At 48.3% G+C, this 18321-nt stretch overlaps 1 protein-coding gene across 1 annotated transcript in view; it reads left to right on the top strand.

The window, feature by feature from the left end:
• B4GALNT3 (beta-1,4-N-acetyl-galactosaminyltransferase 3) overlaps nucleotides 1-18321 on the top strand; it is a 67414-nt gene that overhangs the window by 38411 nt on the left and 10682 nt on the right. The window contains exons 2-13 of the mRNA XM_051617033.1: nucleotides 2282-2385; nucleotides 3046-3123; nucleotides 10067-10162; nucleotides 10688-10778; nucleotides 11674-11774; nucleotides 12115-12182; nucleotides 12737-12815; nucleotides 13247-13313; nucleotides 14933-15076; nucleotides 15493-15602; nucleotides 16457-16557; nucleotides 17818-17894. Coding sequence (XP_051472993.1) covers nucleotides 2282-2385; nucleotides 3046-3123; nucleotides 10067-10162; nucleotides 10688-10778; nucleotides 11674-11774; nucleotides 12115-12182; nucleotides 12737-12815; nucleotides 13247-13313; nucleotides 14933-15076; nucleotides 15493-15602; nucleotides 16457-16557; nucleotides 17818-17894 — 1116 coding nt within the window. The remainder of the gene's footprint in view (nucleotides 1-2281; nucleotides 2386-3045; nucleotides 3124-10066; nucleotides 10163-10687; nucleotides 10779-11673; nucleotides 11775-12114; nucleotides 12183-12736; nucleotides 12816-13246; nucleotides 13314-14932; nucleotides 15077-15492; nucleotides 15603-16456; nucleotides 16558-17817; nucleotides 17895-18321) is intronic.

Raw genomic sequence — 18321 nt, 5'->3', positions numbered from 1 at the left:
GCCTTTTAAAAATTGTATTCCTATTTTACTTGGTTCCTCTCTTATTTAGCCAGTCCTGCTCTTCTGGGTCTCTCCTCTGAAAAAAGCTGGGATCTCCTCTCCCACTAGTACAATGAGCCTTCAAAGTAGTGAATGCTGAATTTCATGGAAACTACAAAGTTATTTCAGTCCTATTGCAAGAAGGGCCATGTGTCCACCTGCAGAACACTCAGAAACAGTGGTTCCTGCCTCGTTGCTGTGAGCAAGGTGGGAGGTCACCAGTTATACATCATTTTATGTGAAGACACAGGATTTTCTCTTTCGTTCCTGTGACAGTCAGTCCCCAAAGTACGGAATGTGCTTTAATGAGTAAATTACTCACCTAGAGTGTCTGACTGAAAAATCTTCTGCAGAATGTAAATGCTGATGTTGATATTTTCAGTCATAGACTTAAAGCCGTAGCTTCAAATCAGAACTCGGGGGTTGGAAGACCTAGATCAGAAATTTGTGGCTGCTCAGCATTCTAGCAGGGCCTGAATGAAGCCCACACATCTAAGCTGACACTCATGTCAGTAAAGCAGGACACCCTAGTTGCCTCTGAGTCTTGTCTATCAGTTGCATTGCTGACTACTTTAATATCTTCCACGTTTCTTGCACTTGATTTTCATTTATTGTCCCCTTTTTTTCACCACATCATAGGAGGCAGCTTCAACATGGCTTTCTGCTCACCTCTGTGAGACCCCACAGGTCGAGAAGCAAGTAGAGACAAGAGTTTTGCAACTCTTTTTGTAGGTGCAATAACAGGCTAAGAACTTAGGACAAACAGGGGAGAGGTTCTGTCAAAGGGTCATTTGTGGATTCTAGTTCCTGGGGTTGTTATGTGTTTGCCTTGGCCGTAATATGACTGAGAGATGTTTTGGAGCTGACCTAAGTCACATGGCCTGTAAAATGCCCCCTCCAAAGCAAACTGATGGAGCATGCTCCTACTTAAGCCACAGTGAGTCTCCTAGAATGCTGGGTTGGGTGGGCAGGGTGAAGATGGGTGGGTAGGATCGAAGTGGGTATGCTGGCTATGGAACAGTAGTGGTTTCCCCAGCAGTGGGCTGTGCTGCCCCATCACAGCACATCCCTACCACTTGAGCTGCAGGAAAAGTGCAGAGGACTCAGATAATTCGTCTCAATACTCAGACTTGAAGCTGGTGAGATGGTTCCCTGTGTAGGCAGACGACTTCTCTGGACCTCTGAGAAGGCTTTGGGAATGATGAAGAAAATAGGCAGAGACCCTGGTTCCACTCCCTGATAGGTGGATATTGAGCTGGTTCGCCACTAGCTTGGGAGAAGCAAATGCTTGCGAAGGTTTTGGCTCTTGCACTCTTCACAACTAAGCTATCGTGCGGTGTGGTCACAGCTCTGAGCTGCTGGCAGATTGATTAGTTGCTGACTCAATGCCAAAATGTTTAACAGTTCTAAAAACTGCATAGTGTGAGCCTCTGCAACACTGCTGGGAGGTGTAAGCTCTGCTCGTCGGCGCTGTCACATTAGTGATATGGACGGCAGTCATGGACAACTGCAAGGTTATACTATGTCTCCTTGCCTTTGTCCTTCCTAAGACCAGGAGGACAATGGAGTTGTAGAAGGAAACTGACATTGATCCTGGCTCCTGGATTGAGCAGACTGGGAGGGAAGAGGATGTTAGATTAAGTTGCTCTGAACCTGGAAGCTGACTTCACTTAAATAGCGACGTCCTTAACTTCATTACTGCTAATATTTTAGGCTGTAATGCTGAATGTCCCATCAGGTGCATTATCTGCAATTATTTTTTTTCAAGAAAAGAAGATTAAAAGCTTTTATTGTGCAAATAGGTACATATTCAGAATAATAGTCTTTTGATGGTTAAACTAATTAGTAATCTGGCTATTGTCTTATCTATTTTTCTTTAAGACTGCTATTTAAAAAAAGTGCATTCTTTAGTTTGACCAATGGGATTACCTGAGGGATCTACAAAGAGGTTCCCAGTCCTGTGGGGAATTAATACAATCTCTGATGTGTATTTTAGAACTATGATGGATCTTTAGTACTACAAATTAATAAGAAGGAGGGAAAAGCTTTTTAAGGAAGATGAAGGCATTTTCTCTCAGTGTGTTAGTATGCCAGCTGAGTAAAGTGAACAATGCCTGGTCTCTGCTGGAGCATTCCAGTGTTAGAGGTCTCACCCTTGTAAAGGACCTGTTTATTCTGGTAACTGCTGTGGCTTCTTTTTTTAGCCTGTACTCTAACAACTCTTTCTGTTTCCTCTGTGCAGGATATGAAAGCTGGAGGGAGCTGGCTAAGGCTCTGGCAGACACAAATGTCCCAGGTGGGGACCCGAGCCTCCATTTTTACTATCCACAGAAGCTGGGACACCAGGTGAGGAGGCTTGCGATGTCTTCTGAATGTTCAGAAGGGCAGACCTTCCTTTCTGATGCTGGCCCTGAGACACAGCTCTCTCTTAATGCAGGAAAGAGAGCATGCCACAGGGCAAAATCTGAGCTGACTCACAGCAACATGAATGTACAATGACTCCACTGTCAATTAAGTTATTTTAGATGTACTAAGCCGCAGCGGTGGGCTGAAGCTGGCTGGGTATGTGGCACAGGAAGGTAGCACTAAGCAAGATAGAAGCAGAAGTGAAAGGTCAGGAGAGAATCTGTAGCTCTCTAGTGAAGCACTTCTTGGTACTGTTGCCTGAAAGAAGTGTTGGAAGAACTATTCTTTGGATCTTTTCGAAACAAGGATGTGAAAAAAAAGGGGCAAAATTACTGAAGTTTTAACTCCGTGCTAGCAAACACTTATTAAGGCCTGGCATCTTTTCCCCCAGTAGCTCGTCATGGAAATTTGCTATGAAAAAAGCCAGGGAGCATTTTCACCCCACTATGACTGTGATAGCTGCCCTGTCCTTTGGAAAGGGAGCTTGAGAATTTGCTATTTTCTTACATGTTCTTGTGACCAGATTTGAGCCGTCCTGTGTAGGTGTCAGTGCCAGATCACTTACCAGGTTATTTTGAATTTTATCTACTTGTATTTCAGAACCAAGAGCTGCAAAGAGGTGGGAGGAATAAATCAAATTACACAGCTGTTGACAACCCTGCCCGGTGGATACCAGAGGTGGGTGCCTTTCTCCATCATTTTGCATGAGGGAGCTGTAGTTAGAGACCTGTGCAGTAGGACCTCTGCCTGGAAATGCATTTGCTTCACTACAGGTCCATTCCCTGTCACCCCCTCCTTGCTTAATGACACTTGCAGACCTGAGTAATCATCTGGAAAGACAGGAGTGTCCAGATTCCTGATAATTTCTCCACCAGTCGTCAAGGCACCAAGCACCCACCCACAATTCCCTGAGAGCAAGCAGCCCACACTACCTTCCTGTAAGGTGAAGTTTATTCAGGGCTGGGAGTGTGTAGGGCCAAGCATTCAACAAGCAAATACATGATTGTGGCATGCAGAAGTGTCACTCTCTGCTCTTGCTTTTGCTTTTATCCAACCCCTGTGTGTCATGGGTAGAGATTTCTCCACTTCAGTGACAGTACTGCTGAACAGAGACCTTCTCTGGTGACCCTTGAAGACTGGGGTAAACATTCCCTTTGTTTCTTACATGCCTCATTTAGTCTTTCCTCCCCTGTTCCCTTATCTCACCATTCCTCTTCAGATAAGGGAGCAATGCAGCCTGCTGATAATGAGGAACACCAGCCAGGGGGCATTTAGCTAATGGACTCTGCTCACTAAATTCCTCAAGGTGATTAGGGACCTGCACAGATTAGAAGGGCCTGTGTGGCTCCCCTGGGGAGGGAGCAGGCTTTGGGGCCCTGTGCTCAGGATATGAAAGTGCTTCCCTCCAGCCATGGCACTGAGCACTTTAGGTCCCTGCAACATGAGCTAAAGCTTTCCTGGAAGTAGCCATCACCAGTCACCCTCCAGTGCCCAGAACCAGACCAGACCACTGATCTGTTCTGCTGCACGAGCTCTGGCTTGTGCCTGTTGCAGCTGGAGCCAGTGGGCTTCCTCCAGCCACAGGGCCTTGCAGGCAGGGGGTGGGCAAGTCAGCTGCACAACCAAGCAGCTGCTGGTGAAAATCCTGCAGGACATCAGGTCCAGGACTGCTGCTACACACAGGGATGACAGCAGCATATCCTGCTCCCTTACAGCACCAGGCATTACAGTCTCTGCATGGCATCCCCCAGCGTCTCTGAGGCTTTGCCTGATGTCTTCAAGCCCCTCCCTGGTCATTTATCAAAAGCGTGTTCCTCTTGAAACCTGCCAGTTGTAGTGTACAATGAGCCTTTACTGGGTTAGAAATGGAACTGGTGGTGTGCAAGCTGTGGCTTGCATGAAGGTCCTTGTTTAGCCCAGGGCTGATCTGCAAAGCCCTCAGCTTTGTGCTGTGGTGGCTTCACACCCTTGCATGCCACAGTGCTGGGCAGGTCACCCACAGCCTGCAAACCTGCGCCCCAGGGCGGTGCTGCCAAGGGGGAAGCAAGCAGAAAGATGTTCTGGCCAAGTGGAAGGGGTGGGACTTCAGGTGCACTGTGCAGGATGGCCCCACATCTGGAAAGGTGCTGCGTGCCTCCTGCCTTGTCCTGCACTGCTCCCTGTCGGGGAGGAGAGCTCTGCCAGGTAGCAGTGCTATTGCCTCAGACCAGCTGCGTTGGGAGTTTGTGGGTGCCTAGCTGTGCCCTGTGGGAGGTGGTGTGTGGCAGATGCACCACAAGAAGACTTTGGGTCCCAGGGTGGTGTACAGATACCAGGCTGGGGAGCTGCTTAGGATAGCCTTGCCCCACTCAGATGTCCTGCTGTTCTCCCCTATCTGTCCTGCTCTTAACACTGCTTCTGTGAAGCATCCACCACCTTCACCAGTTTTTTCTTTGTCTCTATAATGCAAAGTTTCCTGCCCTTGCTGTGGCACTGTCTGTACCCAGAGGGTCAGCAGAACCACCCTGACTGCAAACAGAGGCCAGCAGTTCACCGATAGCAGCTGCAGGAGATGGAGAGAGATCCTCGGGCACAGCTCTATAGGGAGCTGCTTGCTATCCTCTTAGCCACCAGCTGAAATTTCTCCTGGCCTGGGGATTAAGTTTTTCTGTAACTCTGCCCAAATTAATTACCCAGGCACTGTGACTCCATTGGGCCCTTCCTGCAGCATCACTAAGAACTGAATTGCAACCTGATTCCTGGTGTGAGGGGTGGCAGGTTGCATCCCACAGACTGGGGAGGTGGACTTTGTTTGAATAGAGGGATCTGTTCCTGACAAACATAAATAATTTACAGGGTTACAGGGTGAGCTGGCAGCCAACATGGCCACAAAAGCACAGGTTTCCATTTTCTACTTTTAATTTCAGGAGATTAAATTGGAGGTTTGAGTCTTCAGCTTTGGATAATGTGGTGGGAAATTGTGCACATCCCTAATGAAGTTATACCCTGTGTATAGGGGAAAGTAGAGTTCAGCCTCACTCCTGAGTTCCTCAGAGTGCCCATGCACATGATCCCTAACCCCATTGTCCCTTCAAGGCACCAGAGCGAAGTCTCCCAGCTCCCAGCATTGCCTACTGTCCCCTCAGGCTGGAGAGATGGGGGGCATTTTCTATCATTAATTCAGAAAGGTGTGTGGTTATCACCAAGGCAAACCTGTGCTGTGGTGCCATAAGTGTCACCATTTGACACTGCTGTAGGTGTGTGAGGAGGATTTTCAGAAATGTGCCTGGTGAGCCTGATCCTTCTAATTTACCTCTGCAAAAGCTTCTGTTGAGCTCTAAAAGGAGAAAGGCCTGGGCAGCGCTGGGGTGTATTTAAAATGCATCCCGTCCACCCCATCATGTCTGCACAGCTTCAGGACTTCCTTCTTGCTGGAAGGAGGTGTGAGGGATGTCCAGGAGCACAGCCCCTTGCAAGCAGTGCCTGTGTAGATGCATAGGTGCTGCACAAAAGCGGAGCATTGTGCTAGGGCATCCTCCTGCTACCAAACCTGCCCTAAGGGCAAGCATCCTTTCCTTGGAGGACTAAAACAAAAAAGTATTGCTGCTTGCTCTGTCCTTCTTCACCCACTTGTGCCCATCAGGTGTCAGGGCACAATGGGGCAGGGGACCTTTGTTGCTACTTTGTCTTGATGGATTCCTGCAAGTGCCCAGTGGGGCAAAGCTTGCAGTGAAGCCCAGCTGCTGCCTGCTGAATGTCACCCAGTCAGAGGAGCTGGGCCAGGCAGGAGGAGGGGCCACGGCTGCTCTGCAGAGACAGAAGAGTCTTACAAACTCAGGAGTTTCCAGTTGGCAGCACAATGTCGCCTTTCTTCCCTGGCTCAGGCCCTCTCTGTGCCCCGTTTATCATCCCCGGCGCTGTGCATTCCCTGGGCTGCACGCAGCTACGCAGCTGATTTGCCTCCGTGATGCCAAAACCTCCTGGGATTAAATTAGGAAAGACCTCTCGTCTCCATCCTGCTCCAGTTACAGTGCAGCAGGCCGCTTCATCTTCCTCCCCTGGGGCTTTTTGCTCACAAGGAGCAGCTAGGGGTGTGATGCCACCCCCCTGGGCCATTTTGACACCATAGGGTTTGGGCTGGGAAGGGGGTTTTGTGCTCTCTGCATGCACACTGATCCTCCTTTACAGTCTGTTTTCCTAGGAGCATCTGATAATATGAAATTCCTCACTAGAAGGAAGCGGAAACACCGAAGTCTCTTAATACAAAGCCAGGGCTGCAGGCTGGTGTTAATTCAGTATGCTTGGCGGGAAGAGTGGGTGCTGGGGCTGCGAGCTGAAGCTGCAGAGGCTGCTGTGTCAATGCCAAAGCAAGGGCCTGTCCCAGCTCTTGCCTCCCTGCTCTTGTTAAGGCTCAGCTGTGCCTTCCCTTAGGCAGTGCCATCACTTTGTGCCCTGTGGCCTTGTGCTCAGGGGGGTATCAGCCTGCCCAGCCTCCTTGGGAGGAACAGCGCTCGTGCTCCTGGGTGTACTCCTGCCATGCTGACGGTGCCCTTGGTGCACAACCTGTGCCCCTTGTGGATTTGAGATGGGTTCTTGCAACGCTGCTGTTTCACCAAGGTGGTAATAAGCCACTGGGAGCAGGGATTGGGACAGGGAGGAAGCTGAGGGGCAGGAGAAGCCCTCTAAAAGGGAAAGCGCAGGCCACGTGATACCAGCTCTCATTGAAATCCCAGACTCTTGGCTTCTATTCCTGGTTCTAGCCAAATCAGCCTGTCCAAAATTTTCAAAGCAAATGTTTTTTAAGGGCAGAAGGGGAGCTTAACTTGTTGCTTACCAGGTCCTAAATTTCCAGCCCTTTGAAAACCAGGGCCAGGTAGTTCCAAAGTGGGAAGTCAAACTCAGTAGCCATGTTTCAGAAAGTCCACTGACATTTCTCAGGAGCTAAGTGCATTAATTGGGAATGATGGTGTCACTTGCCCATTGCTGCAATCTGCAAGGGCCCCAAGCAGGAGATTTTTACTGACAGTTCCAGAGGACACCCAAGTAGCAAACAGAGGAATTTTTTCAGCTGCCTGAATAGGCAGCCATGAGTTGAGTTGGAGGGACAGAGATGATAGGATTTCAAAACAGCTGCTGCACTGATGACTTGTGGGGGCCTAAAATTAAAGCCCAGCTCAGTTTTCAGTCCCAGAGCAGTGCCTTGGGCAGCTAGTACTTATCTGTCAATAATGTTCTTCTTTTCCCTTTTAGAGGAAGCAGAGAGAAAGTTAGGCTGCTGTAGCTCAGGAGGAAATCTGTTGCTTTAGAAAAGACTCTGAAACTGCATGCAAGAAATGCTTATTATTTACCAGTTAATTGATTCTAATAGCTGTGAGTGCAGGAAAGTGAAGAGAATCTCCTCTCAGGTGGCTTTGTAAAGACTTTGGAGACAGGGTTGACAGGCTAGACATCTTAGGGACCATTTCTTAGAGCAGTGATGGAGCATCAAGTGCAGTGGTGTCATAGAGTCATAGAACCATTCAGGTTGGAAAAGACCCTTGAGATCACTGAGTCCCACCATCATCCCTACTCTACAAAGTTCTCCCCTAAACCATATCCACCAACACCACATCCAAATGACCCTTAAACACATCCAGGGATGATGGCTCAACCACCTCCCTGGGCAGCCTATTCCAGTGTCTGACCACTCTTGCTGTGATTTTTTTTTCCTAATTTCCAGTGTAAACCTACCCTATTGCAGCTTGAAACCATTCCCTCTTGTTCTGTCACTAATTACCTGTGAGAAGAGACCAGCACCAACATCTCTACAATGACCTTTCAGGTAGTTGTAGAGACTGATGAGGTCTCCCCTCAGCCTCCTCTTTCTCAAACTAAACATTCCCAGCTCCTTCAAGCATTCTTAATAAGATTTATTCTCTAACCCCTGCCTTGTTTTGTAGTAGGCTGCCCTCTCCCTAATACTGCCAGACTCTGCAGTAAAGTATTGTATTAGAATGGGACTGGTCCAAGTTCCTCTGCAAATGTTTGAACAAGTCTAGACACTCTCTTGGGATTTCCATCATAAAGGTCTGTTTTGGCATTTGGGCTACCACATACCGAAGCCAGCCCAGCTCTATTGCAGTCCTGAGCCTCAGGAGCATGCCCTGGGTCTGTCTTTGCCAGGACAGGACTGCAGTGCCAGCTTCTCCACGGTGTGGGAGTGTTGTGCAACATTTGATAGAGATCTGAGCCTGCTATCTGCAATGTGCAAATTCTCCAAGAAGAAAAACGAGCGTCACTTCTGGATGGCAGCAGACATAAAGACTGAGTGACTCACTGGGGGAGCCCAACCTGTTCACCTCACTTCATGTTTCACAGGAAACAGTTATTGTCACTATTTGATTTGGCTGAGAAAGGAAGAGTAAGACCCTTGGGTGTGAACCTGGATTTGGCCAAGGGGCATGGGACTGCACAGCAATTACATTCTAATTCAGTGTCTGTCATGCTTGCGGTAATTTATTTGTATCACAAGTCCTGTCAAGAGTTCCAGGTTTCTCTTGGCTGCGTCCTTTGCCCCGAGCCCTGTGTGATTTGTGCAACATCATTCTGGGGAATTATATCCACTTTGTCTTGCTGCTTTTCCTCATGCCTGATGAGCAGAATCCAGGCTGAGGGAAGTCAGCAGAGAAGGAGCAAAGAGGAGATAGTAGTGGGGGACAAGGCAGACTTTCTGACATCAGTCCAGCCATAGCAGTGCAGACACCAGTGAGAGAGATCTGACAAGAGACCACTCAAGAACAGCAGCAGTTGTGAATTGTTTTGCCTGGCACACAGAGATGGTTTTCACGTGCATGACTAAAGCCCACATCTTGCAAGGAGCATTACTGCGTAATCTGGTGCCAGGCCAAGTCTGCTCTGCGTCCTTCCGTCAAGCCATGGTTTATTACAAAACGAAACCCCAAATTGCTATCCTGGGAAAAATACCTTAGTGAGGTGGTTTCTCTGACAGGATTACACTGAGGGGTTGGGCCCTCCTCCACCGTGCTGCTTTACCCCTACTAGACACTCCCCAGTGAAAACTAAGAATTTGCTGCCATCTGGAGACATTTGGGTACTGTTCAGGCAGTTTCCCCAGCCCTGCTCACACAGCCTTATATAGGCAAGACAGCTGCAGCCAAACCTCCCTGGTCCCAACGCATCCTACTCCTTTCTTCAGCATTTCCCCATCTAAGGTAGCTTCTACAAGTCTCCAGATTATTTATTCTCTGCTGCTGGATGCCAGTCGTGTGAGAAGGATTTCAGCATCAAGCTCCACTGGTTGCAGGCAGAGAGCTTAGGCTTTGCTGAGGGACAGCCCTCTGGTTAAACACCTCCTCAATGGAGCAAAATGAAATGAACCCCAGCCACTTAGCTGAGCTGTCCTGAGCATTATCACAGTTCCCTGGTGTCATTCAGACTGTCACCTGGCCCAACCCCAAAACTTCAGCTGATGACACAGAGATCTGGACCCAAGTCTCCTGGAAACCAGCCCCTTGGGGCAGCAGTGTCTTCCTTCAGTCTCACAAGCTGTCCAGTGCTAGGGTCTGTGGTCAAGGTAGACAGGACAGGGAAGGATGGAGTGAGGGGACTCAACAATTCACGTTGTCCCACTTCTGTCTCCCAGTTCCAGGGCCAGGCCAATCTACATGTGTTTGAGGACTGGTGTGGCAGCTCCACTGAGCAGCTCAGGAAAAACCTCCACTTCCCTCTCTTCCCCCATGTGAGTAAGACTTTGACACCCACTGTCCCACACTTTCCAGCTCTGCTTCCCAGCTGAATCACCCCTTCTTCCAGTGTATTCTGTCTCTATCCCTCTCCATCACCTCCACTGTCCTCCTGCTCCTGGGGGAGCAGGAACTTTTTGCAAGGGTTCAATGGTAGCAGCTCTTCTGCAGCACAGGTGAAGCTCCTTTTACCCATGCTGGCCTACTAGGCCTTGGACATGGGGTGAAGGAACTCTGTATTTGGTGCTCTCCTTCCAAGTGGTTAAAGAACACCACATCCCATCCCCACCGTCTCACTGGCAGCTATCCCCAATCTGCAGCAACACTTGCTCTAATTTGTCTGTCATCTCACCTGCTCTTTCCTGCTGCCTCCGTCACTCACTGTGCCCCATCTTCCTCCCAGAGCAAATCTCATACTTCTTTTTGCCTACCTGTCCCAGCATTTTTGCATCCCTCCTTGTTCCTGTAACATCTATTTTTAAATTATTTTAAATAAAATTATTTTTGTTATTATACTTCAGACACGAACTACAGTGAAGAAGCTGGCTATCTCCCCAAAATGGACCAACTATGGTCTCCGGATATTTGGCTACCTGCATCCTTTCACCAATGGTGAGGGCTCTGAGGCTGCTGTGCCACTGCTTCCGTCTTTTCTCACCTGCCTCTCCCTCCCCTCCTGATGCTGAGCTGCTGGCACCCTCACCCCAGCAAGCCCAACATGAGGTCCCTCTCATGGGCAGCCCAGCTAGCTGTGTGTGACTGGCCATGGCCTTGGCATGGGTGAAACACATCTGCCTCCCCTGAAGGGCAGAAAGGAAAAGCACAGAAGAAAGCAGATGGAAAATGCTAGATAAAAAACAATGCTGTCATGAATGCGCAGCCCTGTGGCGTGTACGTGAGCACGAGCAATCCCCGGGCTTTTCCTCCCTCCTTCGAATGCACACAACTGTCCGTGACATCATTTATGTTCCTGCTGCTCCCCGGGTGCATGAATACCATCTGACAGCAGCTGATATCTGTATCTCCCAGCTGCATGCTTCTGCCCAGAGCAGCCCACTAGCATTCACCCACGTCCCCTGGTCCCATGGCCCTCAACTACCATCCCTGTAACCCTGGCCAGAACAGTGAGACTCAAGCACCACTGTCTCCCTTTGTGGCTCCGTGTGCGCTTTCCCCCATCCCAACAGCTTCTCACTACAAAAAATTTGCTCTGGAAGCAAAAGGAGAGGCAGGGAGACTTTCTTGGATTTCTTTGCTTTCCGGGTTAGATGTCAGGTGAAGCCAGTGCAGGAGGAATAGTGAACCAGTTGCACCTCTAAAGTTTTGTTCGCAATCACAGCAGAGGTAGAGAATTCAGAGAGGTTCAGAGGGGTGGGAGTGGTGGTATCAAAAGGCAAGGTATGGTTCACAGGCAAAAGGGTGAAGACAGCATTTTAGAAGAGCAGAAGCTGTTCTGTGCATGAGTGCTTACCCCAGGGCCCTACTCACTCCCTTCATCTCTCGACAGGGGAGTTTCAGTTTGCCATTGCTGCGGATGACAATGCTGAGTTCTGGCTGAGTCCAGATGAAAAGACCTCTGGTCTCCAGCTGCTGGCAAGTGTAGGCAAGGTACGGTGCATGTTATGTGGCTTCTTCCATCAAGGCTTTAATGTTTTTGTGGGGATAGAGACCTTCTTGTCTTACATACTTCCTGGGATTAGCTAAGTTTCTTCTCCTGCCCAGCTACATAAACAACCACCAGAGGTGCCAGACAGGTGTGACGAGACATTCCTTAAGCCAGTTGCATATTGGCACTGGTCTTGAGAGCCCCAGGTTCATTGTTAAGGGACTTAAATCTGTCCACAGACAACTGACTAGGAGGAGAAGCTAAATTTTTCCTCTCCATTGCTCCAGCACAGTAGCCAGGAAGAAGCTCATCTTAACTAGAGCATTTTCTGTCTCTTCACAGACAGGGAAGGAATGGACTGCACCAGGGGAGTTTGGGAAATTTCACAGCCAGCAGTCAAAGATGGTAAGGTGAGTGAGCAGAGCCCTTGCTCCCAGCCACCTCTGCACATGGCCAGGAAGTCACAAGGACAAGGAAGAAGAACCCAGAGTTGTTCTGAAAAATATAGCAACATAGACAAAGGGATTACTCTGGGGTATTGCCAGAGCTGAAGTGACTCATCCACACCTCTGTCAGTTGCTTTGCTATTTTACTGCAGGAATCCAACACTTAATTTCTCTTCCTTGGAGGAAGCAGCCACCAGCAAATCCATACTCCTCTATGTTAACTGTATCCCAAGCTTACTGCCTTAGAACTGGCCAAATTTCCCAGAGGCCAAGACCCCACAGGCAAGACTGAAAGGGAGTTAATAAAAAAATAGCTGAGAGGGGTCTGGAGTACTCCAGGTGCACAAGGGAAGCTACCTATCTAACTGTCAGCATCTGGATTTCCTTGGCAGTCTTAACCCTGCTTGCCCTGAGAATTAGGTTGTTTTGTAGATGCAGTTGCTCTCCAATCGTTATCTGCTGACAAGCTAAGAGACGTTCCGTAATACTCTTGGTGACAGACACGTTGTTCTTCACAGGTTGTCAGCTGCAGGCAGGTACTATTTTGAGGTGCTGCACAAGCAGGATGACAGAGGAACAGACCATGTGGAAGTAGCAGTGAGTCTGTGCAAATGGCTGTGCTGTATATGCATCCCTGCAGAGTTTGGAAATAACAATTTTAATGATTTCCTTCCCTTCCCAGGCCCCAGCTCCTCTTTGCATGAGATGTATGTAATCCCTTCCAGAGCCCTTACCTACTTCTATGTGGGATAGTCCTGACCACATGTCAGGACATTTTCCTGTGCTTGCTTGGGATAGTTCTACCCTCTCCAGGCTCTATTGCAGCTCTTGGTCCTTTCCTGCTTTGGATATATTCTAGGGGATCTCAGTTCAGTCCCAATCCTTCCCTGCTAGGTAAACTCGGTCATATTAAGGAGAAAAAGGAAGCTGTGAACCTATCTGCTGAAAAAACATCTTGTGCCTGTTCCTTTTGTTCAAGCTTGGTTAACTTCATAAGCACGTCATTTTAATGTGTTTCTCTGTTCCAGTGGAGACTGAATGACCCAGAAGCGAAGTTCAAAGTCATTGATTCCCAGTACCTCTCCCTTTTTGCTAGTAAGTATCTTCACCACAGGCTTCCCTAAGCACCTCCTCATTCTTCCAGAACATATCAATGGTGTTTTACCATGAATCATAGTCTAGCCAGGCAAATACCATGCGTACAGATCATTACAACAAAGAAGTGGTGGCAGGTCAGGAGAGAGGCCTCTAGACATGAGTGTGATTAATTAGTAAATGTAGGAGAATTGATAGTAGGATTGAAACATTATTTCAGGGAAATCTGGAGGCAGTGAGGGAGGGCAGAGAGCAGAGTCTCCAAGGGTGAGAACTGTTATAGATGTGAGAGTAACATGGGATGGAGATTGACTGCAGAGAGCTAAGGGGAACATGAAGCCCATTACATGAAAGCTGTGGGGGTGTGTTTGCAACCCAGTGCCTCCTACTTAGTAAATTCTTCTTAGCACATCAAGTGATGCCTTTATCAGTTAAGGAGTTCCTTAGTCCTGTTTACCCTTATCTAGCTTTGTCAGCATCAGTTTCCTCTGCCAGCATTCATCCTTACCATATCTACCACTATTACCTTCCAACACCTCTGGGCTTTTTTCCATACAAACACTTTTGCCCATAGAAGACTCCCTGATGTAACTCAGACATCTGTTTGCTGTGTCTTGGATTGCAGTCTGCTGCTGAATTTTTTGAAACCTGCCATTTGGCCAGGACTAGGCTTTCCATTAGGTCTTCTGTCCTCATCGTTTTCCCTTTTGCTCTTTTCTTATTATTATTTCCCCGTAGAAGGGAAGACTTGTATCCCAGAAGATCCCTTCATGCTTGGACACAGTGCTGCAGTCTCATCTTCATATGGCACCTTCTGCCTATGTAGCGTTTAGCTCTTCCATATCAGCTTTTGACTATGTCACATGTCATCACATTCCTTCTGGGTTCCTCTGTTCAGTACCCAAAAGCTGCTAACAGTAACCCCAGTGCCCTGGGCAGCATGTTGTCTTTCCCTTCTGAATATTTATTCAGTTCCCCTCATCTCAGCATAAGATCCATGGAGATATGAACTCCTCTGGCCGCAGCACCCAAGAAAAAACATAACCAAAATGTAAACCCAGTCTTGAATTTAAGCTTCCTGTTGCTTCTGACTTACTGCAGGTCTCCATGCCCCTACTGGAGCATCATCCTCCTCAGCCACTGAAGGCCTTGGCCCAGGGTCTTGCTGCTTTTCCAGCACAGGAGGAAGCTCCACTCCTCAGATTTTTCCTCCCTTTCATCTTTTCTGTCTCCTTTTAAAATAAACTTGATGCTAATAATTCAGATGTGTCCAGTAATTCCTGCCAGCATGGGACTTCTTCAGCACACCACTGCTGGCGCATCCAAGGCAGGAGGTAATTTTCCTCCATTATTCATCACTGTGTTTCTTTGCTTTCAGTGATAACCATGTTCCTACCTCACAGCTTCTGTATTCCAGCTGAATCAAAGCCTTTCCTTCCCACAGTGTCTGCATTGAAGCTCCTGACCAGGAGTACCGTTTAGGCATTACTATGCCAGAGACAGTGTTAGTGCCATGGATACAATGCGATTTGGAAAGGACTGACACCAGGGAAGAGTACTTTTTGGGATAAGGGATGAATTAGCCCTTCTCTCCCTTCCTTTCTCTCTCTGGTTTCTAGACGAGACGCTTTTAAAGATGGATGAGGTTGGGCATATCCCGCAGACACTGGCCAGTCACAGGAGGCGGCCTGCTGACAGTGCAGGCAGCAAGGCACACCCAGCTGACATGCTGAAGCCTGACCCCCGGGACACCCTTTACAAAGGTAAGACTTGCAAAGCAGTTGAGGAGGTAGCTGCAGCCTGTCACAGCACGTGCAGCAGCACCGCTGAGGAAGATTGTCCTCCTTTGCCACGGTTCTCAAAGGCTTCGTTTTTTTCCCCCCAGTGCAGAGGAGAGGGGCAGTGTAGAGGATCAGTCACTGTAGGAGACAAAGCACAGACTAAACCCACCTCCTCTTTCTTGGCAACCAGCTCACACAACATCCCCAGGCATAGATTTTTTTCATAGAAGTGCCATAGAGGAATGTAGAGAGATGAGCTGTGCAAGATAGTTTGCTTTACGTTTCTGTTAGTATTCCACATGGATAAACAGGTAACAGGCACAGAAGTAGCTAAGCTGGTGCATCAGTTCCAGTGGGGCTCCTCCAGCTACATTTGCCTACGTGTTTCTTCTTCTCAGTACCTCTGCTCAGCAAGTCTCGTGTGCGCAGAGCCTTGCCAGACTGCCCCTACAAGCCCAGCTACCTGGTGAATGGATTCCCTCTGCAGCGCTACCAAGGACTCCAGTTTGTAAGTTTTATGCCTTAAGCAGGTACTTGCCCAGGGGAACACAAAGAGGAAGGAGAGAGGAGATTCAGGTCTGTGCATCCCAGTACATGCCAAAGGGCAACACCCAGGAAGGAGAAATGAGTGCTACACACTGTTTGTGGGTCTCACTGGGGTACAAGTGTGTGTGCCTTAGAGAGCTCCTCAGGCCTCAAACCAAAGAGTGGAGTTTACCTTCACAAAAAGCCTCACAATGTCTGAGAATTTTATTCTCCGTGGGATGAACTTCAGTCTGTGTGGACTAGTAAATCCCCTGACAAGCTTAAAACTGGTCTGGAGGGGAGCTCCTATCTGTGGGGCACGCAACATTGCAGGGATTAATCCTCTGCATAACAGAGCAGACTCTGAGATCTGCTGGGGACAGATCACCAGCATAGTTTGCTCTCCCTGGATGCCAGTACAAGCCTGCACTCCCTGGTGAACTCATATCCTAGGCAGCCCAAGCTCCCTCAACCTTGCCTGAAGGTCTCCTCCCATGTTTTCTGGACTCCTGTGATCCCCTGCATCTCTTCAGGAGGACCTGCCTACCTCTCTGCCAGCTAGTTCTCACTGGGTTCCAGGACTTAAGTGCACAGTTACAGACGTGGACAGACAGGTGCTGAGAGAGAGAAAAAGATACACCCATGCACACATCCCAACACACTTTCTTCTGTTTTCCATTCTCACAGCCTGCTAGTGGGTGCCTTGGAGAGGCATATATAGTGAGCAACCCCTGCCCCCTCTCAAAAGGTCTGGTCATCTTGCAACTCTGTGTTTGAGTCACCTTGGGACTGACATCTGGCATTTATGAGGGTTTTATTTTCCTCCCTTCTTTCCAGGTTCATTTATCCTTTGTTTACCCAAATGATTACAGCCGCCTGAGCCACATGGAAAAAGACAACAAATGCTTCTATCAGGAAAACCCTTATTACTTGGAAAGGTAGGATGCTACAAATGTGTTTACTAGCAGGGAGGGAGGAGATGGTTTCAAGGCTGGAATTGGAGTGGAATTTCATACTTCTGAAAGACTCTTAATTCTTAAAGATCCCCTCAGCCTTACAAAACATTAAAGCATTTATAGTTTCTTTCAGTAATTTATGTTCCCTTTAAGTAAAAATATGTTTAGGTCTCAAGGGGAAACTGCCACTGCTTTTCTTGCTCTATTAACCCAGTAGCTGGGTCAGAGCATGTTTGTTCCACTACATCAGCAAGTGTATTTCCAGCAAACTTTGCCTGCCAGCAGCTGGAGCCTCCTGATGTCTGTTGCTGTGAAAGACAAATCATGCCCAACACCAGGCATCTCTCTGGGGGAAGAAATGCATGTTGTTCATCTTCACTAGGGTCCAACACCCAGCGGTGGCCCTGCAAGGGAACTGCCACTCACATGCTGACCCCTGCAACAGGCAGACATCTTGTCTGGGAACACTCCTCAGTTCTGGAGGGATTTTTTGCAGGGTAAGGAAAGTCACTTTTCCAGTGAGATAGCTAATGGTGGCCTCCCTGTGCTCAATATGTTCTTCCTCCCTACAGGACTATTTTGTGAGCAGGAACAATAAATCATATAATAGGTTTGGAAGGGAACTTCTGGGGCTGGGGTTCATAGTGAGGGATGGAGAAGGTGGCTGCCATGAGCTGGAAGGCGTCACCCAGGTTTATTGCTTTGGCATTTTGTATTGTGACAAGATTTGGGAACTAGGGACCCATTTGGCTTCACATCATGTACACATGGAGGGAAACAGTCCTGGAAAATCCTCCCAAATACTTGAAGCACAGGCATACGAGGACAGCACAAAGACAGTGGTGGTATGAGAGGAGAGAGGGAGATCATTGCAGTTACCTACCTGAGTATTGTTTGCAGCATGATGGCTTGGGTTAGTGAGCACTACAACATAAGTGAGTCTAAGGAGCAGTTTAAAGGAGGCTGAAGGAAGTGTTTCAGTCTACTTATATTGGGATTTTTCATCCTGCACTTCTGAGAAAACCTCTGATAGACTAGGATGATAAGCAGAGACAATGCAGAGTAAGGTCTGATTGCCCAAAGATGTGAAAGATGCTGCTGATGATAGGAAAGGAGAATCTAGAGATGCTGAATAGGTGTAATCAGAGTAATGGACCATAACCTCTGAAGCAATGACTATAATTTATTTGGAGAGGACAAATTAACTTCCATTAAACTTGTGTTTTGCTCTTTCCACTGCAGATTTGGATTCTACAAGTATATGAAAATGGACCGGCCAGAAAAGAACCTGGACACTGGAGAAAAGACAGAGCAGCCAGGTAGGAACCCTTATATCGGAGCCTGGAGGATCCTTTTACCTGTCACATTTGTGTGTGATTTGCTAGCACCAGATGAAAGAACCTGTTGACTTTCCATGCCAAGGAAGTCACAGCCCTTCCCTGCCAGATTCCCATGGCTGGAAGGAGATTTTTCCTGCCACTTTCACTTCACTTAAGGGCAGGTTGTGAGGTCACCAAACAGTGGGCTGTAGTGGACAACATGGCAATTAACTCTCAGGCCTGCAGCTTAGCTGAGCTGCAATTCCAGCAAAAACATGGGCAGGATTGACAGAGCCAAAGGTGTGCAGTTTGGCAGCCTGTGCTCTTGCCTGCCCTGCAGAGCTGTGACCAGGTGGACAGCTAAAAGCACAGGCAGACCCTCCACAGCCTTTGGCCATGCTTGCTCATAAGTGCTGAGGAGGTTGGT

The sequence above is a fragment of the Apus apus genome, chromosome 1 (assembly GCF_020740795.1).
Source record: "Apus apus isolate bApuApu2 chromosome 1, bApuApu2.pri.cur, whole genome shotgun sequence".
NCBI lineage: Eukaryota > Metazoa > Chordata > Aves > Apodiformes > Apodidae > Apus > Apus apus.
This window is presented reverse-complemented; position numbering and strand designations above follow the sequence as displayed.